This window comes from Caenorhabditis remanei, chromosome IV (assembly GCF_010183535.1).
Source record: "Caenorhabditis remanei strain PX506 chromosome IV, whole genome shotgun sequence".
Classification (NCBI taxonomy): domain Eukaryota; kingdom Metazoa; phylum Nematoda; class Chromadorea; order Rhabditida; family Rhabditidae; genus Caenorhabditis; species Caenorhabditis remanei.
The window spans coordinates 17,403,645-17,430,700 of NC_071331.1; the positions used below are offsets into that span (position 1 = coordinate 17,403,645).

General features: G+C 38.4%; 8 protein-coding genes across 8 annotated transcripts; 4 read left to right on the top strand and 4 right to left on the bottom strand.

Annotated features, from left to right (window-relative positions):
- Positions 1-62: 62 nt before the first annotated feature.
- GCK72_014852 (uncharacterized protein) lies at positions 63-428 on the bottom strand (the record flags this gene model as incomplete). Its single annotated transcript, XM_053730495.1, has 1 exon — positions 63-428. One exon carries the CDS (start codon positions 426-428, stop codon positions 63-65), a length of 366 nt encoding a protein of 121 aa, XP_053585267.1.
- GCK72_014853 (uncharacterized protein) lies at positions 65-9,908 on the top strand (the record flags this gene model as incomplete). The annotated part of the gene is made up of 21 exons (XM_053730496.1): positions 65-220; positions 265-479; positions 525-801; positions 851-922; positions 970-1,022; positions 3,357-3,435; positions 5,114-5,267; positions 5,315-5,364; positions 5,620-6,249; positions 6,301-6,416; positions 6,471-6,573; positions 6,618-6,707; positions 6,755-6,945; positions 7,054-7,112; positions 7,966-8,166; positions 8,256-8,322; positions 8,370-8,483; positions 8,938-9,032; positions 9,082-9,258; positions 9,496-9,654; positions 9,697-9,908. The coding sequence occupies 21 exons, from the start codon at positions 65-67 to the stop codon at positions 9,906-9,908; spliced, it is 3,270 nt and encodes a 1,089-aa protein (XP_053585268.1).
- Positions 1,031-3,244, bottom strand: GCK72_014854 (uncharacterized protein; the record flags this gene model as incomplete). Its single annotated transcript, XM_053730497.1, has 9 exons — positions 1,031-1,424; positions 1,472-1,824; positions 1,887-2,108; positions 2,154-2,445; positions 2,489-2,606; positions 2,651-2,729; positions 2,779-3,040; positions 3,083-3,183; positions 3,233-3,244. 9 exons carry the CDS (start codon positions 3,242-3,244, stop codon positions 1,031-1,033), a joined length of 1,833 nt encoding a protein of 610 aa, XP_053585269.1.
- Positions 9,909-10,790: 882 nt separating the features above from the next.
- On the top strand, positions 10,791-11,214 carry GCK72_014855 (uncharacterized protein; the record flags this gene model as incomplete). Its single annotated transcript, XM_053730498.1, has 2 exons — positions 10,791-10,875; positions 10,922-11,214. The coding sequence occupies 2 exons, from the start codon at positions 10,791-10,793 to the stop codon at positions 11,212-11,214; spliced, it is 378 nt and encodes a 125-aa protein (XP_053585270.1).
- Positions 11,215-11,277: 63 nt separating this feature from the next.
- GCK72_014856 (uncharacterized protein) lies at positions 11,278-15,164 on the top strand (the record flags this gene model as incomplete). Its single annotated transcript, XM_053730499.1, has 12 exons — positions 11,278-11,414; positions 11,460-11,550; positions 11,600-11,725; positions 11,769-11,898; positions 11,945-12,081; positions 12,125-12,447; positions 12,499-12,920; positions 12,966-13,605; positions 13,650-13,866; positions 13,909-14,405; positions 14,473-14,844; positions 14,891-15,164. 12 exons carry the CDS (start codon positions 11,278-11,280, stop codon positions 15,162-15,164), a joined length of 3,366 nt encoding a protein of 1,121 aa, XP_053585271.1.
- A 260-nt stretch (positions 15,165-15,424) lies between these two features.
- GCK72_014857 (uncharacterized protein) lies at positions 15,425-17,421 on the top strand (the record flags this gene model as incomplete). Its single annotated transcript, XM_003108571.2, has 8 exons — positions 15,425-15,512; positions 15,568-15,833; positions 15,884-16,137; positions 16,346-16,490; positions 16,535-16,676; positions 16,729-16,858; positions 16,935-17,146; positions 17,219-17,421. 8 exons carry the CDS (start codon positions 15,425-15,427, stop codon positions 17,419-17,421), a joined length of 1,440 nt encoding a protein of 479 aa, XP_003108619.2.
- Positions 17,422-17,544: 123 nt separating this feature from the next.
- GCK72_014858 (uncharacterized protein) lies at positions 17,545-19,038 on the bottom strand (the record flags this gene model as incomplete). The annotated part of the gene is made up of 6 exons (XM_053730500.1): positions 17,545-17,716; positions 17,765-17,892; positions 17,941-18,093; positions 18,148-18,330; positions 18,377-18,606; positions 18,765-19,038. 6 exons carry the CDS (start codon positions 19,036-19,038, stop codon positions 17,545-17,547), a joined length of 1,140 nt encoding a protein of 379 aa, XP_053585272.1.
- A 5,707-nt stretch (positions 19,039-24,745) lies between these two features.
- Positions 24,746-25,534, bottom strand: GCK72_014859 (uncharacterized protein; the record flags this gene model as incomplete). The annotated part of the gene is made up of 1 exon (XM_003108484.2): positions 24,746-25,534. The coding sequence occupies one exon, from the start codon at positions 25,532-25,534 to the stop codon at positions 24,746-24,748; it is 789 nt and encodes a 262-aa protein (XP_003108532.2).
- Positions 25,535-27,056: the final 1,522 nt, after the last annotated feature.

A 27,056-nucleotide genomic window follows, 5' to 3' on the forward strand; every position in this document is an offset into this window, starting at 1 on the left:
CCTTAATTTTCTTTTCAAATTGATAGAAATAGTTTATCACGTAAATTAATTTTTTTTCAGAATTATGCTACCGTTGCCGTGGTGGATTCTCGGAACGGGCCCCGAAGAGGATTCCGACAACGAAGCCGACACTTTGGACGATGATTCTGAGCATTCCGAAGAAGTGGGAGAGTCGGCTCCATCAACTCCATATTCCATATTTCGTACACCGTCATCGATGGTAAGAAAGTGACATTGTAGAATTGAACTAAATGTGTTTTACAGCCGTTCACCGATACTCGCGATGAATTGCCAAAAGTTGTTAATCTTTCAACTTTCATGAGTGTTGCTAAAAGACGTTCTTCTTCGAAATTCGAGATTCCAACATCTCCGAAAGTTCGTAAAACCGAAAAGCGGAATAGTCTTGTTAGAAACGAAACAGAGATCATGAACAAAACTATGGATGCAGAAGGTTTTGGAGACTTCAATCAGACTATCGGGTAAGTCAACACTTTTTCTTTGTAAAAGTTATTTTTATTTTTAAGAATGCCATTTGTCACCGAAAGAATACTATTAGGAAGCCCAATGCCACTGGGTGATACTTTGAATGAAACATTCAATCTGGATTACGTTGATGGTCCAAACGAAGAAAGAAGTTCGGAAGAATCGCCAGTAAGAGATCAACATCTGCGAATGTTTCTTGATTCTTTCAATGAAACCACTGTACTTTTCAACGATACAATGACCGGGGATGTCAATTTGAATGAGAAAAATGAAGCGGTTGGAGATTGGGTCTTCAAAAATAGCAAATTCCTTCATGAGGTAGTAAAAAATGTTCTGTGAAATGCGTGAATTCAAATGTAAATTGTAGGAGCCGACTGACGCAGAAGTTGCTCTCGAACCTGTTGAGGATAATGCTTTCAAAGAGCCTGGACAGCCAAAGGTACAGAGTTAATATTTTATTTAATTTTTAATTTTTCTGGATTTCAGAAGAAACGTGGAAGAAAGCCGAAAGTATCTCCAGTCGAAACTGAGATTTCCATGTAAGTGATCAAATTTCTTCCTCTGTGTTTTGCCGAATCCAAACCAACTGTGCTAGTCGAACGTCTTCCGGAGACTCGGAAATCGTAGAGTGGGGCTCACTAGACGAGAAGGATGGTGTTGGATAGTAAGCAGAGTCGTCGGTGAACGAAGAAGTTTTGGAACTCCAAGTTTCTAATTCGATTGCTTCTAGCTCGGATACAGGTTCACCCGATTCGAGTAGCATCCCATCTGCGTCCATAACTTGAGGTCCTTCGACTTCCAGAATTGTTTCTAGCGGATAGGGCGGCTCGTCCGATAGTGCGGCGTCTCTATCATAATGCTTGTCAGCTGGTACACTCGGATGAGTTTCATAAAGACCAATTCTAACACGAATACCTTTTTTGTTACAGTAATTCCTCAATCTAAAATGATATTAGATTGATTTTTCTAGCTTGTAATCGAAACTCACAACTTGTAAATTTGAATGAATATCGAATTAAATAGTTGCACGAAGCTCATAATAGAACTTCCAACAAAAAGACCGGCTTGTCCTCCCAACTCTGATATAAAACCTGCTGTACTGGTAGTTCTAATTTCCTTATACTGTTCGTATTCCAAATAAGTGAAGCTCGCTTCGATACGAAACATATATGATGGATCAGGATCATAGTCTATGCTGGTTGTCAATTGAACCGTATTTTCAATCCGAGAGCAAGCAGGAGTACATTTGTAACCAATTGTCGATGGCGTTAAGCTTATATTGGCAAAATTGTCTACAATTACATCAGGCTCACATATTGGGACGTCTTTCAAATACGGTAGCTAAAAACTTTGTTGCTTTTTTTATTGCTGTGTCGACTCACTGTGTATTTATAGTAAGGAACTGTGCAATTATACTGATCAATCAACTGCATTAGCCACTTGTAAACGAAGCAAGTGAATTTCCCTTGATAAACGGGTTCTGTAGAACATCCATCACTTTTTGGAAGAAGAATCATGGACTTTTGATAGAAACGAATACGATTCCAATCATTACTGTTCAAGTAGTACCTCGGATATATCCCAACCTCGATATTTGAATCACCATTGTAGAGAACCAGTTGTGGCTAAATTTGGATTTGTTTCTGCAGAATCAGTAATTAAAGCATTACCAAAACACCACTGTTCAATATTGGACTTGTCATATTATTGAAAAATATGGAAACTTTCGAAACTTCATCGGTATCATTTTGATAATAGTCATCCATCAGCCGGAAGCATCTTCCCCGAAGCATCGCATATGTTGGTTGAAATATATCACAACAATTATAAGTGAGACTTCCCCCATAACAAGTTTGAAACATGTCTTGACAAGTATATCCATTCTTGTTATACATGAAATCAAACATTTCATACTGTGTTCGATTGTCACGCCATTTCATGTAATACGAATGTATTTTCTCTCTGCAATTGATGGTTATAACAATATCTCCAATTTTTATTAAACCTGTACGTCTCATTGAACGTGTCACCGTCCGCATTATCGAATCCAAATCCAGTCATTGCATACTGTAGCACGTGGAAGTTAGTTTTGTTCTCCATATAACCTAGGTGATTGTACATATCTGAAATTATGATTATTCAAATTGGAATAACGTTCTCAGCAAACCTTCTAACACATTATAATAGTTGATGAAATCAGGATTCCGAGGACAGAAAATCATAGTAGGAAACTTTAATTGCTTAGCCTAAAGCAAAAGAAGAAATCATAGTTTTCATTGATTTATGTGCACTTACTGGTAGTATTGTCAACAATGTCGTAGTTGCTTCATCTTCATATTGCTTCAAAATTTGCGCAGTATTAACAATCGACCAGCCCGCACATGCCATGATTACTATCGCCCAAAATATTTTTTCCATTAGTGAATTGGACATCATAAATGCCGAAAGTCCATGCAGTTCACGAAGCCAAAGATATTTACAATTACAGTGAAATTGAGCTATTTTCATTGCTGGCTCATAATTCGTTGTGTTTATAGAAGCGAGTGTTATGGGGTTTCTGAATAAATCAATTCAATTCATTCAGATGATTGAAACTTACATAAAAATCATATCCTCATCCGGAGGCTTCATATTGTACATACTTCGAGCTGCTTGCGGTTGCCTACCGGTTTGATCCGTTTGATGACCACAGCTACATTTCTGAAGTAAAATGATAATTTGAATTGCAAAAAAACTTGTTAAAACGTACCGCATCTGACATGGCTTCTTGAAATGATAGTAAAGCTTCATATCTGGTTGGTTCGGATTCGAACGATGCAAATTATTCATAAGAGGTCTTTGAAATATCCGATTACCGATTTGTACAATTGCAGGACTGCTCCACGTACTCCTCGACCAAGAGCGATAGAAGCGAAGGCTCACATGGAATGTACTTCTGTTGCCCCCCCTAAAGTACCATTTTTTTTTGCTCATTCGATGAGTTTTCCCGAGAGAAAATGACCCATAAAGGGTTTTCCTGTGACGTGACCTCGTTTTTGAGAAATTGAGATTTTTCAAAAAATGCAATTTTTTCGAAAAATTTTTTTCATTAATTTTTTTCATTATTTTCCTGGTTTGTTCAAAAAAAGAGTTTAGAACATAATTATAGCAAATTTTATGTAGTTTTCGACTAAAATATGAAAGTTATGAAAAAATAAGTTTTTGGTCCTGAAAAAAGTCAAAATGTGACACCCTCCAAAAAAAAAATTTTTTTTTCGAGAGCGGCAGAGGTGACATATATGTGGTAAGAAAGTACAACTCATCTGGATTATTTTTCTATATAGCACTATAATCGCTTCCAGTTGAAAATTAAGGAAAAAATTGCTGTGAAAATTTTCATTTTTCAAAAAAATGTGACATGTCAGAAATGAGTTCGAATTTCTAACATTGAATAAGTTTCAATGAAAATCTTTTCAGAATAAAAATTTTCAGATTGTATTCCATGATTTTCAAACAAAAAAGTTCATCCCAGTAGACTTCTCTTGTCATAACACTCGTTCAAATATTGCAAGTTTTTTCATATGGTGGAAATTCAATTGCTCATAACTCCTCTAAAACTGAAACAAACAGGCTCAAAAACGCTGAAAAACTTAATAATAACTAGTGCTTCTTAAAAATCATAATTGGGTTGTTTTCCCAAAAATTGTTTTTTTTCGACTTTTGATAAGGGGGGACCACATGAAATTTTTCCAGAATCTTGAAAAATTTTTTTTTTTGAAAACAACCCAAATTAACGGTTTTTAGCATCTATTCTTGTTTATACACTAGTTTTAAGTTGTTTTCAAAAAAAAAAATTTTTCAAGTTTCTGGAAAAATTTCATGTGGTCCCCCCTTATCAAAAGTCGAAAAAAAACAATTTTTGGAAAAACAACCCAATTATGATTTTTGAGAAGCATGAATTATTTTTAAATTTTTCAGCGTTTTTGAGCCTGTTTGCTTCAGTTTTAGAGGAGTTATGAGCAATTGAATTTCCACCATATGAAAAAACTTGCAATATTTGAACGAGTGTTATGACAAGAGAAGTCTACTGGGATGAACTTTTTTGTTTGAAAATCATGGAATATAATCTGAAAATCTTTATTCTGAAAAGATTTTCATTGAAACTTATTCAATGTTAGAAATTCGAACTCATTTCTGACATGTCACATTTTTTTGAAAAATGAAAATTTTCACAGCAATTTTTTCCTTAATTTTCAACTGGAAGCGACTATAGTGCTATATAGAAAAATGATCCAGATGAGTTGTACTTTCTTACCACATATATGTCACCTCTGCCGCTCTCGAAAAAAAAAATTTTTTTTTGGAGGGTGTCACATTTTGACCTTTTTCAGGACCAAAAAATTATTTTTTCATAAGTTTCATATTTTAGTCAAAAACTACATAAAATTTGCTATAATTATGTTCTAAACTCTTTTTTTGAACAAACCAGGAAAATAATGAAAAAAATTATTGAAAAAAATTTTTCGAAAAAATTGCATTTTTTGAAAAATCTCAATTTCTCAAAAACGAGGTTACGTCACAGGAAAACCCTTTATGGGTCATTTTCTCTTGGGAAAACTCATCGAATGAGCAAAAAAAAATGGTACTTTAGGGGGGGCAACAGAAGTACATTCCATGTCAGGAAAACGAGCACGAGAAGGTGAAGCCACAGCAGGAGGAGAAAGGGACAAAACGAGAACCAAAACAAGAGTTCGAGCTAAAAGATGACGGAAAGGACAAGACAGACGCTGAGCCATCAACATCCAGTATGCTATTGATATTGTATTTGAAACTATTAAAACACTCATTTCAGCTCCATCAAGAGCTCCATCGTTGACAAGAAGACACACACCATCGAGAAAAGTGAAGACCTACAAGAGTCTCAGAGAATGACTCCTAAATATCTGTGCTATTAATCAACTTTGTTAACATTTCATGGCTATTTGAAGAGCTTTTTTCTGTTAAATTGTTCCGACTGTTTTTGTTGTTATCTGTTTTTATTCAATAAATAATAGCACACCTTTCATCTTTTTTTTTCAAGCGTCAAGTTGCGAGCATTGCTTCTGAAATGTACTTTCTCTTCGGTTTCTAATTTTTTTCTCAATATCTTTGTTCCAGATGGACGAAAATTTACATTTTGTTCAGAGGGATGAGAATCTTATCTTAGCTGCAGCTCTTGCGTTCACTTTGGAGTTATTCGAACCAAAGAAAGAGGAACATCAAATTTTTGAGCAGAAACCTCCCTCCATTTCATTAGCGGAACCAGCTCAAGATTATTCCGACGAATACCAACCACAATGCGATCGGCTACAGACCGACGATTATTCGGAACCTATCAACACTCGTCCCGAAGTCAGTTTTTATTGTGATGACTTTGTGGAAGAAATCACTGCTTCTGATATGGCGGCGCTCGAACCTTATGAGATGACAGCGCTAAGCAAACCTTCCAAGCCCAAAAACGATCCGATAACTCGGAAAACTATGAAGAGAACGACTACCGACTTCATTCCAGAGCCGAAAAGATATTCGTCTCGACAAGTATTTTTGAGGCTCGCACGCGAGGAAGCTGAGAAGAATAGGACAAGTATTCCAACAGTAAATAAACGGAAGACCACGTATAAGAAAAAGAAACCAAATCCGAATTCGAAATCAACAAATCGGGAAACTCCAAAGGAGCGCAAGAAAAGAGAACAGGAAGCAAGAACTGAACTAGCGAAGCACCGAAAAGAACGACAAATAATTGAGAAGGTAATCTTCCGAAAACTCATTTAAAATTCGATCAAATGTGTTTTTTTTCAGGCAACAACAGCCACTGTTCGAGCTTTTGGATATGTTGCGAGTTTGAAATCGAAAACTGGGAAGAAAAATCTCTCTTCGTGGCAGAACTGGCATGTGATCACTGTTCAATTTCTTCGGTATTTATATCGTATGGTTGTTCCATCGTTATCATGATATACGAATCGTTCCAGAGAGCTAAACGACAATCCGCGGAATACATATCGAAAGTCTCAATTCCACATCTATCTTGTTAATAGTATTACTGTAATGGAGAAAACAATGGCTTCAGCTAGAGTTAGTTTATCAAATGATTCCCTTAACCAATCTTCGTTTTCCAGCCGAGACCCCCAGAAATACACAATCTGATGATGCAGTTTGTCGTAGATTTCACAAAAGTTTGGGATATTGCGAACCAATTAGGTGTGAAGGTTTGTCAAATGTATCGGTCATCTCGTGTCTATGATTCATTTTTCAGCAAGTCATTGGAGAAATGGGTAGACTGCTGGAGAATGTGCTTGGGTTCCATCTTGCCTCTCCCACACGGATGAACCCGACAAATCTTCCATGGATTCAGACGAAAACAATTCTTGAACTTATGCTGTCGATTGTGATTCGAGTGGAAGTAGCATACGATGTCCTCATTCTGTTGAACAGAATTCACCATTGGTAAGTCAAGTGGCATTATTCGGAATGTCTGACGTTTTCAGCTTTCTTACCAAGTGGGCACACCAAACCAACAAACATATGGAGTACAAGTCGTTTGCCATAACCCAGCTTCACTCTCTTCTCGACGTTCTCTCTCGCCGTTTGTCACAACTATGCGAGCAACAAAAGTATAACATTTAGAGTTTATTCTGCCATGTATCATAGAAATATCCTGTATTTGTTGAATTTATTAGATCTCTTGTCCTCCATCATGTTCCCTATTTTACCCCTTTGAAATTGTTTGCTTTATATAAAGATAACTGTTTAGTTTTAAAAATAACTGCTTTGGTTTTTTGTGTCCTTTTTCCCCCTCCTCTCGCCAAATCAATGATGACGTAATTAATCTATGCATAAGCGCCATGAGATGGACAATTCAACCAGACCGGTCGCCAAATCTCGAAACATCATCTTTATTATAATTGTTTGTAAGCGCGAAGTCCGGCGACATTCACTCTTCTTCTAAAAACAGAAGAAGATGAAGAAACGACTTTTTTCGCTTCTTCTATTCTTTTCAACATGCTCCGCGAGCCCATTTCCATGTGGGCCAAGTTTCGTTCCGTGCACTCCGAAAAGAGCATTTTCCAGTTTGATACGTGAGTTTTCAGGTTTTAAACATAACTTCTGGAATGATAAACTGCTGAATTTCCAGATTATTTTCTAATTAGGAAATCAAAAATTAGAAAAGTGGCAATCTGTTCTAGCATAGCTATGCATAGGATGGATCTGCTTTTGAGCACATTTTCTATCATTCTTTAATTAAAAATTCTGTAATCTCCGATAACCCTTGTTAGTCAATAGTCGATTGTCTTCGATCTCTCTCTCTCTCTCTGTCGTAATTCAAGAATATCCATGCTTTTTCATCATCTCATGTCATAAACGAGATCTCATTATGCAAGCCGTCATATCTAGATATTATCACGATGACTATGTCTGACCGAGAGGCAAAAAAAAGAAGCTAAACGAAAAAAGAAAGAATTTCAGATTCACCGAACAAGGGATTGAAGAAAGAGTTTGGATTCGAGTTCTCAAATGATTTCGAGTTCGAACCGAGTGAAAAAGCGAAAAATGAGTTGAAGAAGTCGACGAAACAAGAAATAATCACTTCGGCTGCCACGAAAGCTGTTCATTTGACAGAGAAGTTATTCAATGATACGGAGAGATTGATGAGTGACAAGTTTGATGGTAAGAAAACGATGAGATCTGAAGAAAACAAAGGGTTTCAGATACATTCAAACAGTCGGAACTTGCTTGGTTACATTACACTTATGCAGATCAATACGTGAAATATCTCTCATTCTCAGCAATTTCTTCCAGTGTTGCCACTCAAATGATTTCAGAGTACTGATATATTTCTAGATGGGAAAATAATAATTAATAAATTTTAGCCAGTCTCCAAAAAGTCTGAAGAATATGGTGCAGTTTTTGCCAACTGAGAATACGAAAATGAATGAAATTTGTCCGATAAATCAGATTGAAGAATGTGTGATTGGAAAGTACAGGTACTGTAGAAGCAAGGGTTTGGAGTATCCTATCTCGGCTGTCTTTAAAGATATGAAAATTATTTCAACTGAAGAAATATTCTATGAATATTAAGCTATGTTTTGTCAGTTATCATCTTTTCGATATTCCTTTTGATAATCGAGATATACCGCTGCTAACAGGCACTGGTTTTACGGTATATGGATTCACTATGAAAAGTTATACCGTGTTGAATGTGTAACCTGAAAATAACGCAAAATGGGAGATAAATTGTTTTGTGTGGCTGAAACTCTTTTTTTTCTCATGTTTTCTTCTACAAATTCAACATAAATATAATTAACCACTTGTTGTCTAGAAACAGTATCAAAATTAACCATTTTCAAATAGAACAGCAAAAGCTATCTTGGCCCGGTGTCACCTTTATAAAAGTTAAGAAACGTTAACTTCTTATGTGCCTAATCTATCTGATTTCAGATCATACACTGGCCACTGCAACAATGTGAAAAACCCATTGAATGGAGCATCATACGAAAGACTGAAACGATTCTTGCCAGCTGATTATGCAGACGGTATGTCTATCTATTAGAAAACTAGTACAAAATTTCGAACCTCTTCCAGGAATTTCCACACCACGTGCCAGTAAATCCGGTCAACCCCTTCCATCATCTCGTGCTCTCTCTTCCCTTTTCACTCCTTCTCCATCCGGACATGCCACGTGTTCTCTTCTCATTGCACCATTCCTTTCGTTCCTTTACGACGACATGGTTCATGTTCCGAGTAATCGAATCTTCAAGCGTGAGTGATTTCTTTTTAAAACATGAAATCAAAAAGATAAAATTAGAAAACACTTTTATTCCTTTCAAATCTAATATCCTGGAGCCAAACGAGCTGGTGGACAATGATCGCAACTTCCTGGTGCTCCGTTGTCTCCTGGTTGTCCAACCTCTCCTGGAGCTCCATTTTGTCCTGGTTGTCCTGGTGGTCCTGGAAGTCCAGATGGTCCTTGACTTCCTCCTTTTCCGTTCTCTCCAGGTGGTCCAGCTGGTCCAGGTTGTCCTGGTGGTCCTGGTCTTCCTGGTGCTCCAGCTCTTCCAGCTGGTCCAACTTCTGTCTTGTATGTTCCTGGCTCTCCTGGTGGTCCTGGACGTCCTGGTTGTCCTGGGGCTCCTGGAATTCCGGGTGGTCCACGTGGTCCTTGATCTCCTGGTTTTCCGTCCTCTCCTGGATTTCCAGGGGCTCCTGGTGGTCCGTCTGGTCCTGGTTGTCCTGGTGGTCCAGCATCTCCTGGTGGAGCCTCGCATGGGCATTGTGGTGGGAACAGAGAGTGCGGGTCTGGTCCTGGTGGAGCTGGTGGTCCTGGTGGTCCGATCTCTCCTGGAGTTCCATCAACTCCATCAACTCCGTCACGTCCACCATCTCCAGCTGGTCCTGGTGGTCCACGATGACAAGTGCAGCAGCCTCCTCCTTCGGAGTTGAATGATTCAACACCGACAGATGGGTTATCGTATCCCACTGGTTGGTCACGAAGCTCCTGGTCGTGAAGACGACGAGCCCAGAAGTCTTGGAGGGTGTCACTGAAAACATAGCTTTGTGAATTCTAGTAAAATGTTATTAAAACAACTAACCGCTTCTCGAGTCTTCTATGATTGAGTACAATATTAGCCAACTTCGCAGAATCTTTCTTTCCTCCAGTCTCAATATCCAACATCTCTTTCCACATATCTCTTGCTCTGGCTTGACAGAACTCCAAATCAAGTTGAACTTGACTTTCAAGTGTTTGAATATAATGTAAAATTAATGGAAAAGTAATAAGGCATGATGTGATGGCGACAGTTGAGAAGACCACTGCCACAAAGGCAACAGGTCTCAATGATCTTTTTTCTTTCTCGTCAGACATCTTCCTGTAAAAAAAGAAGAAAAATGAAGAATAAGGAAAGGTGAAGTAGAGACACTTACATGCAGACCAATTTGGCAAGAAGAAGCAGTCAAAGAATCCCCCGCAGTTTCATTCTCTTTTATAGTAGAATCCGTTCCGCTACACCGTCCGCAGGAGATGACGTCACTCTGCGTCTCTCCGCGCGGAATAATCTTTCGGTGAAACGGTAGCCTGTTCACTTCACACTGAGGAAAGTACCTGAAGAAGTAGATATTATATTGAGAAAAAGCCAAATGAGGGAGAAAAAGAAAATCAGGTGTTTGAAGGTGATGATAAGGGGATCAGCGAAGAAAGAACACTTCGTATCTAGCCATTTCGCAACTGAGACGTTTCGCAACTGCAACATACCGAGCTCTACTTTTTAGGAGATTTCTATGGCAATGACAAAGCGATGCCTCTTCCGTGTTGTCGTGGAAACGGTTCCCATCCCGAGTGCTTTGAGATAACAGTTCCAGATGATGACTCACTTCAATCAAGTTAGTTTACTCTGCATCACCTCATCAATTTAACTCAACCTTCCAGAAAATGTCAAGTGTCTTCCGTACTCCCGTTCTCTTCCAGTTCCCAACCCAAAGTGTTCATTCGGCCAACGCCAGCAGGCAAATATGGCGACATCTTACCTAGATTTGAGTCAAATTTACGGAAATACAAATGGATTTGTCAGTCGGATGAGACTATTCAAAGATGGAAAATTAGCACTTCGAGCCGTCGGAGGATTCAATAATCAGATGGGAATCCCTCCAGCGAATTTGGATAATTCTGTTTGTAGATCGTATTCTGGAAAACCCTGTTTGTTGGCTGGAAATAATAGGTAACAAAAAAGTAAAGACAAAAAATAGCTAGAATTCAGAATAAATTTTCTGCCAACATCCGGTGCAATGTACACAATTTGGATGCGTCAACATAACTTGATTGCTGAGAAATTGAGTTCTGTGAACCCTCATTGGGATGATCAGAAACTATTCGAGGAGGCGAGACGAATCACGATTGCTCAGTTCCAGCATGTCACTTTCAAGTGAGTTGATTGAGTTCCCAGTTCAAATTTTACTTGATTTTCCAGTGAAATGGTTCCAGTGTTAGTTGGAAAGGAGCAGTTGAGAGTGATGGGAATCAAACTTCAGAACAATGGATATGATTCTGGATATGATATTGTAACTTTTGAACTTATACTTATAACTCAATTTTTCGTTTGAATTTCAGAATATCGATGCATCTGCTTCGAATGTCTTTGCTGCAGCAGCCGGTCAATTCTTTTTGACTCTCCTTCCAAGTAAATTCAGTATTGAGGATAAGAAATTCCAGACGAGAAGTGAATCCCTTTTGAAAGTAACTCTTATTTATAATTTCATAAGAACTGAATGATTTTCAGCATTTCAATGATCCTGCTTTGATCTACGAAAAGGGAAAAATCGATGGAATGTTGAGATTCCTTTTGAATGCTCCAATCGAGAAACCAGGACTTCATAGCTCTCCTCTCTTGAAAACAGCTTTCCAGAAAAGTGAGTTATTGAGATTTGCTGTATATACATATCAATGGTTTTTCAGAAGACGAAGCAGATTCCGTTGACATCATAGCAATGGTCATCCAAATGGGAAGAGATCATGGACTTCCGAGTTATCTGAACTGGCGGAAATTCTGTAAACTTGAAGAAGTCAACTCGTTTTTGGCTCTCCAATCTATTGTAATACTCTAATTAACCTCCTCTCATTAGTTTAGAATTTCAGTTCAAGCCATCTGTCAATATCTCCGATTTCGAACGTCTCTATGAATCTCCTGAAGATATCGATGTGTTTGTTGGAGGTCTATCTGAACAACCAGCAAAAGGATCCCTCCTGGGACCAACATTTGCATGTCTTTTTGCTCATCAAATGACTCAAACTAAACGGGGAGACAGGTTTTGGTATGAGAACTTCGTGTCTCCTTCTGCATTCACTGTCCAACAAATTGATGAGATTCGGAAGACAACGATGGCAAGAATTATTTGTGATAATACGGATACGGTGACACATGTACAACATCATGCATTCTCACTTCCTGATGATTATGGGTAAGATTTAGAAAATTAGTTTCAATATTTGTTTTTTTTTTCTCGTTTCAGAAATTGCCCATTGAGTTGTAACTCAACTGGAATAATCCAACCATTCAATGCGAAATCATTCAAAGATGAAGAGAAGTTGACAACTCTCCCAATCACAAAAGAAACGATCGAAAAAGTGATTCGTCTGGGATTGAAGCAATGGCAGAGATATGAGGAAGGTGAAGGAAGACGAATCAGTGCACAGATAGCTGATACCTCTCCATCTGCTCTACTCTCTCATGCTCTTCTGATGGCTCCGAAGAAGGAATCAATCGACATTGCAAGAACTGCATCAGTCCTTCGAGAGGCTACGAATATATTGGTGACAGGAAATGGGTTGAATAAAGATGAGAAATTACCGGATTTGGATGTAGCAACACTTCAGAAGATTCTTCCACAAATCGATATTGGAAGTGTTATCGGAAATTTTACACCGTTTTTGGGTAAGTCGCCTCATTATTAAAACTAATTGTTTTTAAATCTTCCAGCCCGTGACCCTCTCCCGAAAGAGCAATGTCTTCCGGAACCTCTTCCATGTGACCATACTTCCAAATACCGTTCATACTCTGGATGGTGTAATAACCTCAAAAATCCAAAGTTCGGAAATGCCTTCACTCAAATGCGACGTCTTCTGGATCCAGCCTATGACGATGGTTTCGACACTCCACGTACTCGTTCAGTTCTCGGTTCAGAACTCCCATCTGCTCGTAAAATCTCGAACATTGTTCATAGCGACGCCCCGAAGTTCCATGTGAAATTCACTCATATGTTGATGCAATTCGGTCAGATTCTCGATCACGATATGATGCATTCTCCGATTTCTCGTGGTCCGAAGAATACAATTCTCAATTGTTCTTCTTGTGATTCAGCTCAAACTCTTTCTATTCACTGCTTCCCGATTAAAATTGAGCCAGATGATCCATTCTTCCCAGCAAAACATAATGACGGAAGACCGAGATGTATGCCATTTGCAAGGAGTTTGTTGGCTCAAGTCTCCCTGGGATACCGTAATCAGTTGAACCAGTTAACCTCGTTTTTGGATGCCTCTACAATCTACGGATCCACTCAATGCGAGGCAAACAAATTGAGACTTTTCAGTGATGGAAAATTGAATTTCACTGATCTTGGGTGAGTATTATTTTTAAAATTTTGAAATCTGAAATAAATTTAAGGTTTAACAAAGAAGCTCTTCCACAAGGAAACCAAGAAAGAGATTGCCGTTCGAATCTTCAGAATCGACAGAGAAAATGTTTCGTTGCTGGAGATGAACGAGTGAATGAGCAGCCTGGATTGACAGCGATTCATAACTTGTTCTTGAGAGAACATAACCGAATTGCGAGATATTTGAAGCAAATTAACAATTTCTGGACTGATGAGAAGTTGTTCCAGGTGAGGAAAACTCCGAAAATTAAGTAAGAATTATATTTTCAGGAATCCCGTCGAATCAACATTGCCCAACTCCAGAATATAATTTACAAGGAATGGCTACCAGTGGTTCTCGGTTGTCAACACATGGAAAAATGGGGATTGATGCCACAGACAAGTGGATATTTCGAGGGATATGATGATCAATGTGATGCAACAATTTCTCAAGAGATGTCCACCTCTGCATTCCGTTTCGGTCACTCCCTGATTCGAGGCGTCTTCTCAAGAATGAATGACCAATTCCAGAATATGACGAATCATGTCAATTTAACTGAAACTTTCTCCAATCCATCACCAGTTTACGATAAGAATTCGGGACATATGGAGTCGATTCTGATGGGATTGATTGGAGCGAGCAGTATGGCATTCGATCGACATATCGTGACAGCAGTGAGGAATCATTTGTTCGCGAAACCAGGAGGACCGCTGACTGGATTAGATCTACCAGCAGTTAATATTCAGAGAGCAAGAGATCATGGAGTACAGGGATACAATGCGTATCGGTTAGCTTTCTATACATTTCTCAGTTCGAAAAGACAAGTTTAGCAGGTTCTAATTTTCCATTTCTAGAAAATACTGTGGTCTTCGAAAAGCCTCAACCTTCTCTGATCTCCGTGACACGATGACTTCTGAAGCTGTGACCGCTCTTGAAACAGCTTATTCTCATGTGGATGACATTGATTTATTCCCTGGAATAATGAGTGAATCACCTACAAGAGGAGCACTTGTTGGACCAACTCTTGCATGTTTAATCGGAGAACAAATGCAAAGATTGAAGAAATGTGATCGATTCTATTATGAGACGAACGATGCAATGGTCAGATTCACTCCAGATCAACTTGTGGAGATTCGAAAAGCGAGTCTCTCGAGAATGATCTGTGATAATAGTGAATATGCAGTCAATATTCAACCGAATGTTTTCTTGATGCCTGATGATTTGGCGTGAGTTTCTGGAAATCAGACAACAAAATATTTTTATTAATTTCAGAAACTCCCCGATGTCTTGCTCAGAACTTCCAGAAATCGACCTCAACAAATGGGTGGATCGTGACTATTGCCTCGTGGATGAACGAGTTGTGAACCGTGGAAAAACTAAGAGAATCACTCCATGTGTGACGTGTACTTGTACATTAGAAGGTCCTGAATGTCATTCCATCACAATTGATGATTGCTCTCGTCTCCTCCGTGATTACTCACTTTCCGATATTCAAAAAGATTCCGTCTGCCTCATTCAATGCTCTCAGCACCTCAAAAAGCTTTGAAAACAACTCTGTCTCGATTATTTATTTATTTTTATTTCCTTAACTGATCTGGTATTCCAAGACATGTACATAAATAATATTTGCATTTTGATCCAATGAGCTCACTCGACAAGAAACAAATCAATATTCAATCAAACAAACAAACCTTTCATTTGCATAACCCGATTGTTCGCAGAGGAAAAGTTGTCATACAAAACAGTTTTTGTGTTCTCTTATCACCATTTTCCGCCGTCAGTTGTGTCCATTCGTTGTTTGGAGAAATGTCGCTGCCAACTAGATTCCCAAAGAATTTTAAACTGGCAACTGCCACGGCGGCATATCAAATTGAAGGAGCAAAAGAGCTGGATGGTAAGTTTTAGAAACGTCACAACCCAAAAAATTATCTTTTTTTCTTAAAATCCAGGTCGTGGAATCAGTACTTGGGATGCAATTCGTTCTGAATACGGTCGAATCCGCGACGATTCGAATCCTACCCTCTCCTGTGAAGGTCGTCTGAAATACAAAGAAGACGTGGCTCTCCTCGCCAAGATCGGTGTCACCAGCTACCGTTTCTCGATCTCTTGGTCTCGTATCCTCCCAAATGGAACACTTTCGGAAATCAACAAGGAAGCAATTCAATATTATCGTGATGTTTGCCTTTTGTTACGAGACAATGGAATTGAGCCAATTGTATGTTTGTTATGAAGGATTCAGGCAATAAGAGAAGAAAAACAGTTTAGGTGACATTATTCCATTTCGACATGCCACTGGCTATTTATGACAATGGAACATCTTGGTTGAACAAGGAGAACTGTGAACATTTCGTCAAATTCGCGGATTTGTGCTTTCGAGAGTTTGGAGATTTAGTGAAAACGTGGATAACATTCAATGAAATTAATATGCAAGCATGGTCATCTGTTGTCAAGATTCAAGGAGAATTGTGGTTGTGTCCGGATCGTCCGGAGATTGAGAATCATGAGCAGGCACCGTATATGTTAGTTGAGACAGGGAGAATGATTGGAACTGGGTTACTGTAATGAGTTTTTAGAGAAGAATTCCCGAATGTCTTTATTTAACTAGATCCTTCGAGAATCCAATTTGAGATACTAGAAAATTCACTCCGAAAAATAATCTGAATGAGCACAAACCCGCCACAGAACTGGCCATAATCCAAGTTAGAAAACCAAATTCTCCATTTTCAGCGCTGCCACCAACATGCTTCTAACCCATGCTAAAATCTACCGTAACTACGAGAAAAACTATAAAGAAACTCAAGATGGAATCATCGGAATTACAAATGGAGGTCGTTTCTGTTTCCCTGCTTCTGATTCTCCGGATGACCAATCGGTCTGTTTCACTTCTTTCAATTAGCTTCATCCACTACGTTTCAGGCGACAAATCGTGCTCTTGATTGGCTTTTCAATTATACAATTGAACCAATTCTCACGGATTCTGGCGATTTTCCAGCGACGATGAGAGAAAAATTACCCTTCCTTCCAAAGTTTACAGATGAAGAGAAAGAGATGATCAAAGGTTGCTCGTGAAGTATTCAGAAAACTTTGATCTAGAATCTTATTTTGCTTAGGTAGCACAGATTTTCTTGGAATCAACTACTATCTCAGTCACATGGTCCGTGATATTTCTGATGACGAGACTCCAACTTCTCAATCCGAAAGAGACGCTTCTTATGCTTTTGTCGAAGGAAAATGGGAAAAGTTTGTAGTAATCTTTGGAGTTGTTTCCTTTTTCTTCTCCCTTCAGTCCCCAAAAAAACAAAAAAGGCAATTGCAGAATTTGTGGCGAGACATGGGTTCGTTACGCTCCCGACGGCCTTCTGGCGCTTTTAAAGTACGTCAAAGAGAAATATAAAAACATTCCGGTGTTTATAACGGAGAATGGATGTATGGATTTGATTGGGGAAGAGGAGAAAAAAGAAGAGGATATTCTGAATGATAAACATCGAATCAAGTATATCACTGGACATTTGGAAGCTGTTGCGAAAGGTACGACAGTGGGTAATTTCAGTGGAGCGCAGTTGCAATGACTATGCTTTGCAAATACAAAACTATTTTCAGCTCTCGACAATGGTTGTAATGTGATTGGATACACTCTCTGGACCCTCATGGATAACTTCGAATGGGACGACGGATTCGCTGTGAAATTCGGAATCTGTCGTGTCGATTTCGAGTCTCCAGAGAAGACAAGAACCATGAAACAATCGGCTAAATACTATCAAACATTTATTCGCGAATTCAAGAAGCATCATAATCTCTTGTAACTTGATTTTTAAATAAAGAAAGAGACTGCTTTGTTTTGTCATTTGAAGCGATAAGATGGTAACAACACGTGAAAAAAAGAACCGTAGAAAAAAGGAAGGGTTTGCTACATGAAAATGAGTGTATTAACAATCAGAAGTGGATCTTTCAACTTGTTTTCCATCTGGTTCAATGAGTAAACTGGCTGCTCCGCCGAGATTTGTTGGCTCGGTGCCAAAGTTAGACATTGAGATTGTTGCTGTGGATTTGCCACCTCTGGAGTGACGACGGAGGATTGTACTTCTCACTCTCTCGTATCTAGAATTTCAGATTTATGTTCTAAAATGTAACTGACCAAAAACCCACCTCGTCTTACAAGGCATCAGTAGAATACTCTTGAATGCTCTCCGATATTTATGACTGTATGCAATATAAATAATTGGATTTAGAGAGCTCGATAATAGAGACATCCATTGGAATATTGGACGGATCAACTGAAAATTAAAAAGATATTCAGAACTTGAAAACTTGGGGAAACTAACCATGGAAGTGATCTGAAACAGGTCGGATCTTTGATCGGCAAAGAAGAAAAAGTAGGTGAAAATACAGTAGAGTGGGAGCCAACAACACGCGAATACTATGATTACGGTGAGCATCATCGTAGCGACTCGCAGTTTTACACGGTCTTCGCGGGCCTGGAAAATTAGAAAATTATTGGAATTTCAAGTTCTCAAAGTTCTCAAAGTTACCCTTGCATCAACCGCCAAGCTTCTGTGAGTTGACACCGTAATGAAGATTTTTGTGTAGAGCCCGGATATTAATCCAAATGGAACAATGAAGGCTAACAGAAGATTTACGAAAAGAAAATATAATTTCTGATCTGTTTGAGATGTACATAACCGGTAACCGTAGTTGCCTTCTTGCCAGACTATCTGAAAACTCAACTGAACATCTCTATTTCCAGCATTCAATGCTTACCAAGTCATAGTTATACCAATTAGGAATTCCAAAGATCGCAGCGACAAACCATACTGTGAAAATGACATATTTCGTGTACTCTCGGTCCCAGCTCGTGTTATATTTCAGTGTGTGACAGATTGCAAGATATCGATCAGCAGTGACTGCGACTAGAGTGTAGACTGATGCGAACGATGTTGAGGCATTCGCCCACGTGGATAGTCGACAGAAAAATTGTCCCCAGAGCCATTCTGGAAATTAAGAGATATTTGGATTAGAGTTGTGTAAGTTAGATGACGAATCCGTACTGTGAGTCGAGACGAGTTCAAAAAAAGCTAGCCGGGTTAATCAAGAAAACAATCCTATCCAGGGCTATCGGATACACTATCCGAAACTCCAGAAACCTTACCTGTGAATATACTGTTTATCAGAGTGGTCGGAAGACATATCCATAGAATGAACAAATCCGCCAAAGCCAACGAAAGAATCAAGTAATCCGTAGTGATGTTCAAATTCTTATGAGCCCAAACTGCCAAAACGACGAACGTATTTCCCAAAACTCCAGTAAAGAACACAGCTCCATAGGCAACTGTATACAGAACAGTCAACTGATACGAGTGTCTGAGTAGGGGAACTGGCTCAAATTGTTCCAATTCTTCATATGATACAGTAGATGCATTCATGATATTGAATTCTAACAGAAACTTGACATTGGGAGAAGCTTTTGTCTGAAAAAAAAAGAAGTTGATGGGAGGGAAGTTTGGGTAAGAAAAAGAAAAAAGAAGAAAAAGAACAAATACAAAAGAAGAAGAAAGAAGAAGAAGAAGATAACCCAATGAAATGACGAAATGCATTAGTCGCCCCCAGAGGCATGTTTCTCAATGAATTAAGGACAATCGGAAGAAGAAGAAACTCATCGAAAAGAAGAAGAAGAAGGCGGTGAGCTCACAGAGCTCCAGATCACTTTAAAAAAGAGAAAAAAGTGAGAAGAAACCCGCCTTCATCATTTGCCGCCAGGAGGACAGGACACACAAAGAAAAACTATATTGAGCCAATTAATCAGAGGAAAAAACTGACTAAGAGAAGAGAAAAGGAGTGACAAAAAAGAAATATGAAGAAACTTGTCAAGCGGTCATGATGGGATAAAAAAGAGAAGTTTTTGGCGCGTCATCCGGAAAGAAGTCACGGGTAAATGGATTACTCAGAAAAGATATCTTCAGAGGCTTTAAGCGTTCGTTTTTCGCTTTTGGAAGAAGAGTTTTCTGGGAGAAGCGAACGAGAAAAAGAGATGAACATGTTTTCAAAATTGAGTTTTTTTCTTTCTTTTTTGGGGAAAAGTCACACGGTCTAGATGGATATGGAGATGATAGGAAGGGGTTTGACTGAAATAGAAAAGTAGTTATTGGGAGAAAACAAAATAAAGGAAATTAATGTACTTTTTGATAAGAAAAGGTGAAGGTTCTGGGAAATTGAAGCTCTGGTTTTTTGATTATGATTACGAAAAGAAGTTGTAGTAAACATACTGGGAAAGACTCGAGAAAAAGAAAAGAAGAAGGTAAATTGGAAATGGGGGCAAGGGATTCTTGGAGCTGCAGAATCAGAAATTAGTTTTGGAACACAAAGAGACTAGAATACAAACATGGAGACACTGATGGAGGAATTCCTAGTTTCAGACATCGCCTTGACTTTTCTGAAAAGTTTTCGGATGCTCGGAAGAGGAGAATAAATGAAAATAAGTTCACGGTACCGACCAGAAAGAGTTTGTTTTCAGTTTGAAGAGTAAGCAGGAGTAGTTTGAAATTATGTCACGAACAGACATTCAACAGTTGTTCTATAAGCCGTATACAAAATGAAATTTTCGGCAGTCAGTGATACTGTAAAACACAATCGAAGATAAACTGTTTGGAGTATCAGAAAATGAAATTGAAAACAGTTTTCTTCTACTGTAAGCATAAAAATTGTTTCACAAATTGAATCTTCTGGCATCTAGATCTTTAAAAAGTGTCCTAAGTGCTCCAGACCGTATCAAGTCGTACTACTCTCTAGTGGAAACGTGCCCTCATCTATTTTTTTTCTCAAAACAAGAGTGGATCCAAAATGAGTTTGAAAAGAAGAGAGCTTCTTCTCCTTAGTCACCTCCTTCTATTCTCTTTTTCTAATTTCCATATTTCGGATTCCCAAGGTTTTCCTTTTTTCGGACCAAGATGAGGACAAGTTAATGACAGAGGAAAAAGGAAATCGGTGAGAAACTCCACGAAAATTCCAAGAAAGAATTTCTATTGTTTCTGTGTCGACATTTAAAGTAAAAACGGGAAAGAGTGGGGGTCAAAAGCAGGGAAAAAAGAAGTTTCTAGTCATCCCAATGGGATACTTTTCGAGTTGACATGTACACCTTTTGATGCATTGCTCTCTTCTTCTTATTTCGTTGACAATGTTCCAAATATAGGAGAAAAAGGAATTGGTCATATATAGAAATGAGGAGAGGACAATAAGGGAAAGAGTGATGGAATGTAAGGAAGACATTGTCTCTTTACAAACATTCCAAGAGTAACCACAAATCAGGTGAAACGAGGAAATTCGAGAAGAAAAAGTTGGTGGTTGGTTTCTAGAATCATCAAAAACCCTTGCACAGTTCAGGTCTGAAATGTTCCAGTTTCAGAATGATTCTCTTTGAAAATTGCTCTTTTATTTCCAAAAAGTTCAAAAAACTATACGCAGAACTCATTAATCATACTTTTTGTTGCCTTTCGACATTCCTAATCCTTCGACATAATCTTTCTTTTTTCTTTAGTTGTGTTTCTAGTCACCAAATTCCATGTCCCAATTCCTCAAATAGAAACAAGACCTTGTTTGAGTTCTGAACCCTCTTCCCAAAAAACATAGGACGTAACCTCAGACATACATCCTGAAAGACTCTTTTCCGGTAGTTTTATTCAAAAAAAGACTTGACATTCAATCAAGCAAAAAATGTGAAGTTCGTTGCAAAATAGGAATATGAAAAAAGAGAAAAAATCTGCAAAAGGAGAGTTTGAAGGAGTCATTCAAGGACATGTTCATGAGTTCTTCTGAGTTTTGAATATCTGGATTGAAGTTTTCCTGACAAATATACAAACAATTGATATCTCGGGGTAGTTGTTATTAATTTCTTCAAATTTTTCTGACTTTCAGTTAAAAATATGAAATTAGAGAATGCGCAGCAGACACAAACAATCCGAAAACGTCTAATCTAACCCAACAAATTGACTAGAGAAGGTCTTTAAATCCGTTTAGAGATGCGGTAGGAGACAGTATTCTCTATCAAAAACTAATCAATCTACAGGTAGATAAACCCATAAACTGGCAAGCGAGACATTCAGAATATGCAGATGAAGAAATTTCCATCTTGTCCACTATTCTAGGATACAAAACTCCACTATATGTAACCCCAATGAACGATTTCAGTGAAGTGTCGTTTCCTTATTAATCCCCCATTAGAAGAGCAACCGGAAACAAACAATTTCTTCCAGATTTTCAAAGAATCTCCCTCTAGAAAACTGCTTCAGATGACGTTAATCTCACTAAAATCTCTCCTAAATTTCCCATCCGATTCCAATTTCCTTCCTGCCAATGACATTGACTCCTTCTTTGAAAAATGAAACGCGTTGTGGTTGTCAAAACCGAAAAAAACGTGAATTTGAAAGAGAGTAGCCAAAAAAATTCTTTCGTGGACGGGCATTGGTATATAGCAACAACAAAATTCAGTTATCCTACCACATCCGACAAGAAAAATATGGAAAAAGGACCCACGAGAAGACGTTTTGTCAACAATAACCATTGGACACGAGAATATAAGTTTCAAAAAGAAAAAAAAGAAGAAGACAGATGGAATGAGTCGAGAATAGGATTCAGAAGAGAAAAGAGCCAAGTGGCTTCGTTATGACGACATGATTCAGATGAAGACGATGAAGACGTCGGCGGAGATGAGAAGAAGATTGAAAGTTTAATTAAGTTGGTCAGAAACATAATATTCGGGGAAAATGTATCGTTTCGAGAATGAACATTTGAAAGAGAAAAGAACAAAGATGTGAGAAATGGGGGATAGCTCATAGGCTCCGCCCACTCTCTGAAATGTTCGAAAATAGACAAGGTGAGTACTGGCCTTCTCCGAATCTCATTTCTACCAAATGAAAACTTCCGAGAAGTATAAAGTTCATATTCACCTACGTGAAAGCTAACTTTTTGTCTGCAGACTGCAACCTGCGGCGGTGGAATAATTAGATACTCTTTTAGACTTCTGAGCATAGGAAGGCTGTGCAAATTATGTAGGTCAGAGATTATTTCCGTGTACATAAAAACTGAAAACGTTAGTTCTAGTACGTGGACAGGAAAAGTATAGAGAAATAAGAAGTTTACACTTGTGTTGATTGTAGGACAGTTTTATTGTGTCACCTGGAACATTCGATTGCATTTTGAAACAGAGATTAGCTGTCAGTATGAAACAATGAACACCATGACAAAAAACCGTATAAATATGTTCAAACTTATAGAAAAAGACACGATGGAATCTGCATAAGTACCTAGAAAATGCACGGACAGTCATGGGACGAAAGGAACGGAAAGAACAGAAAAAGACAGTTCTTGAAAGTGTGAAAGAACGTTTAGGAAAGAAGGTCCAGGAATTAGTTTCATAATTGTAGTTTTCATAGAAAAATAGTGGAGTTTGAGAACGTGGAATAGTGGCACTGATTGTCCGATGGGGCACGTTTTTGTAGGCTTTGCAGATCGAGTCTGGAGCTTTTTCTTCTGTATTTGGTGTGATTTTGTAAAAAAAAACTGTGAAGATTGAATTCATCTATCGAATGGCAACTGTGTCATACACTTTCTAATTCAGACAATTTCAGTTTAAAAAAAACTATCTTTAAACTGATACTCAGAAGACACATCTCTATCAGAAGGGATCAAATAAAGCTTATAAAGTAGAGGTAGAGGACCATAATAAAATTTTTCATCTTAGATGACTCAGAATTGCAGGATCATTTGAGCCTTTTCTAAAACCTAAGTTCAAACTATAAATCTTAGAGAAACTAGAAAAAAGAACTCGATGATTTCATTCAACACATCGTTTTTCATCTTCTTCCTCTTCGCCCTCATGCGATACCTCAAAGTGTTTATCCCTGCCCCGTCACTCCTCCCAAAAAATCAACCAATCAATCAATCAGAAGACTCCAATCCAGAGATAAGAGGGAAAAGTGATAATAAAGAAGTTATAAGAAATCAACATCTTTGTGGTTTAGTTTCTCGACAATGAACATTGATCAGTTCGTTTGTCTTGTTTTCTATTCCGAAGAAAAAGGGTAAACGACGTAGTGGGCGGAGCGTGAAACGTGGCGATGAGCAAGAGAATGATGAGCAACTCGAAAGGAAGAAAAGGGAAGACGAAGGAAAAGTTTTTTGTTTCATTTCTCCTTATTCTCCGCCAGTCGACACACAAAAATCTCCTAATGAATCGGACGGGGGCCGAATTGTTTGTTGACGATTCCCATGGGGATTCAGGGTCTTCGGATTCGAATGGACTCCCCATTCTTCGAAAAGTAGGTTTCGGTTCGGTTTGATTCGATTAGAAAGACTGAAAAAAGAAGAAGTAGAAGAAGAAGTTTGTGGGGGCATATTGCCTCTTCTTCCTTTACTTTTTTGAGAGAAATGGATTGAAACAAAAGAGAAATGAAGAATGAAAAGAATAGAAATAAGGGACGGAAAGAGGGACGGATGTCCTATAAGCGGAGTCAGGTAACAAAGAAAATATGAATGTAGGTAAATGTTGTTTGCTAAAAAAATATTCTGGAAAACACGAGTTTCCTCCAGAAAAGGAGTACCTACAAGGTTCATGTATAAGAAGACAATTTTCAGATTCTCCAGGATTTCAGCATTCAAAACTCAAACTATTCATGACAGTAAGACTAATTGAATAGTCTGTAAACATGTCCGACAAATCAGGCAAAAAGAAAGAAAACACTTTGAATCTTTTTTTGATTATTCCGAATCTGTGAACACACTTTTTTCAGTTTTCGAGAATATTGAAAGTCATCGAAGCGAATCGAATTGCTTTTTTTTCTCATTCTGAAATGTTGCAACTCTGATTTTAGGACTGAAAATCAAATAAAAGAAATATAATTTTTCCATTTATTTACTGAAACTCAATCCTAAACCCAAAGGTTGAACTTCCAAGCTCATATAGACCAGAAAACTAAAATTTGATTCAATTTCTTCTATTTTCAAATGTTGAAACAACGTGACACTCGATGCTTATATCCAATTTATTACAATTCAAAAATATTACAGAGTACAAGAACCAAAAAGAAGCTCAATCATACATATGTATACATATTACAAATATCCTGAGTCCTGAGTGAATTAGAATGGCGGTGGAGAGCCCGATCCTTCTGGTCCATCAGATGGTGGGGGTCCCGATGGTCTTGGTGGTCTTCCAGATGGACGTGGTGGTCTTGGTGGTGGACCGGATGGTGGAGCTCCAGATGGGTCGAAAGGTCCTGGTGGGGCTCCGGATGGTGGTGGTCCAGGTGGTCCAGATGGCCTTGGTGGACCTGGAGGCTCTCCACTTGGTGGTGGTCCTGGTGGTCCGGATGGTTTCGGCTTTCCGAAGATCCATTGGAAGAAGGATGGAGCATCAGATGGTGGTGGACCCGGTGGCTCTCCAGATGGTGGTGGTCCTGGTGGCCCAGAAGGCTTTGGTTTTCCGAAGACCAATTCAACAGCGGAATCAGATGGAGCTGGAGCATCAGATGGTTCTTCGGATGGTCGTGGTGGTCTTGAAGGACGTGGAAGTCGAGTTGGACGTGGTCCTCTAGATGGGTGGGGATTTGGTGGATGTGGTGGTCCAGATGGTTTTGGTGGTGGTCCTGGTGGGCCTGGTGGGGATCCGGATGGATCGAAAGGTCCTGGTGGTTCTCCTGATGGTGGTGGTCCAGATGGTCTCGGTGGGCCTGGTGGTCCTGGAGGCTCTCCTGATGGTGGTGGTCCGGATGGTCCCGGTGGACCTGGTGGAGCATCAGAAGGCGGCTGTCCGGATGGCTTGAATGGTCCCGGAGGTTCTCCAGATGATGGTGGTCCAGGTGGTCCTGAAGGATCAACCGCATGAGCAGCCAGTACCAAAACTAGCACTCCAAGAACTTTTCGATACATTCTGAAAAGTGGAAGATTAGTAAATAAAGGAAAAGTGAATGTTTAAAAGTGGATGCTTTTCCCTTACCTCCAAAAAGTCTTTTATAGTACTATCGGACGTCATGAAATCATCTGACAAATAGTCCAATCTCTTCCTTGGATACACCCACCAATTCCGACTCAAAGTTCTACAACATTTTTCATTTTTATCAATGATTGACGAATCAGATTCAGACTGTTTTTCAACTGATAACACTATTTTAGACCTAGAGAGCTGATGTCAGACAGAGACATTTCTCGCTCATTATCTTACTGTAATTGAAGCTTTTCATGTGATCTGCACCACTTTTTGAACAGGAAGAGAAGACCAGAATCAACAATTCATTCATTCGTCATGTACTTCTGGCTGCAAATAATAAATACGAAAATACAGATGTTGTGGTTAATTGTGCTCATTGATGTTGTCAATATTGATGCTTTAACTCTATTTTCAGAAATATGAATCATTGTGGTTTGCTTCCAATTACTGAAAACAAAAATAAAATACTTCCAGTTTCGGGTTTTCTGCTTCAAACGGTATTGCGCAGCAGTCTGGAACGGCTTTTTTCAATTTTGGATTTTTTTCAACTAGATTTTTTTTCTAAAAGTTTGATTGAAGATGAAGTGGGCTTTGAACATTTCAGAATCAAGCCAAGACTTGATCGGTATAAAATTCTCTTTTATGTACTTTTAGGATGAACTTGTATGGGAAACGGTGACGTATTTGAAAAATTCTTGAAAAAAATTTGAACAAATTCGCTTTTTCAGGCGGCCTTGTAAAAGACCAAAAGATTAGTCAACTTCATTAATCAAAGTAAAACAAGTTTTTATGGAGTAAATTCTCAAATGAGCCTGAAATATTTAGTTTTGAACTCGTAAAGGTTTAATTTTTTGATTGAAAAGAAAACAGTTTTAAGGTTTTTTTCTGACATACATCAATAAAGAAATAATGATGAGAAAAATTTGAACAATTGTAATTCAAAAGACAGGTGAAAGAGCAACATGACAAGTTTGAAATGATTCTTCTATTAAAAATTTTATTTTAAAAAATACAAATTTAGTTAGTAAGACTTCGTTGCAATTATCGAAGAGAAAATCTAATTTCCAACTGAGCACATTTCCACAAAAAAAGTCAGATTAATCTATGAAATTGTTGTATAATAAAAGTTGAATAAATATATTGCACTGTTTTAGGATCCGGAATCGAATGACGTCTACTGTCTTTTCAAAAATACTGGGGCCGCAGAAAAAGCATAAAATCGGATCATTGTCAAAAACGATTCGTCTTCACTCTTGGGTTTGGGAGAAGAAACACTATTCCCAAGTGTTAATGTGAAGATGATCTGTCTGGGAACAAATGAAGAATTGGCAGTTGATTAGCCCTACTCAATTAACAGAATATCTGAACTTCTTATCTTCTTTTTTTCATACATCAGTTATTTCAGTATTTTTTTACTTTACAATGTTTCAAGTTTCCAATATTTTTCGAGGAAAAACATTGTGT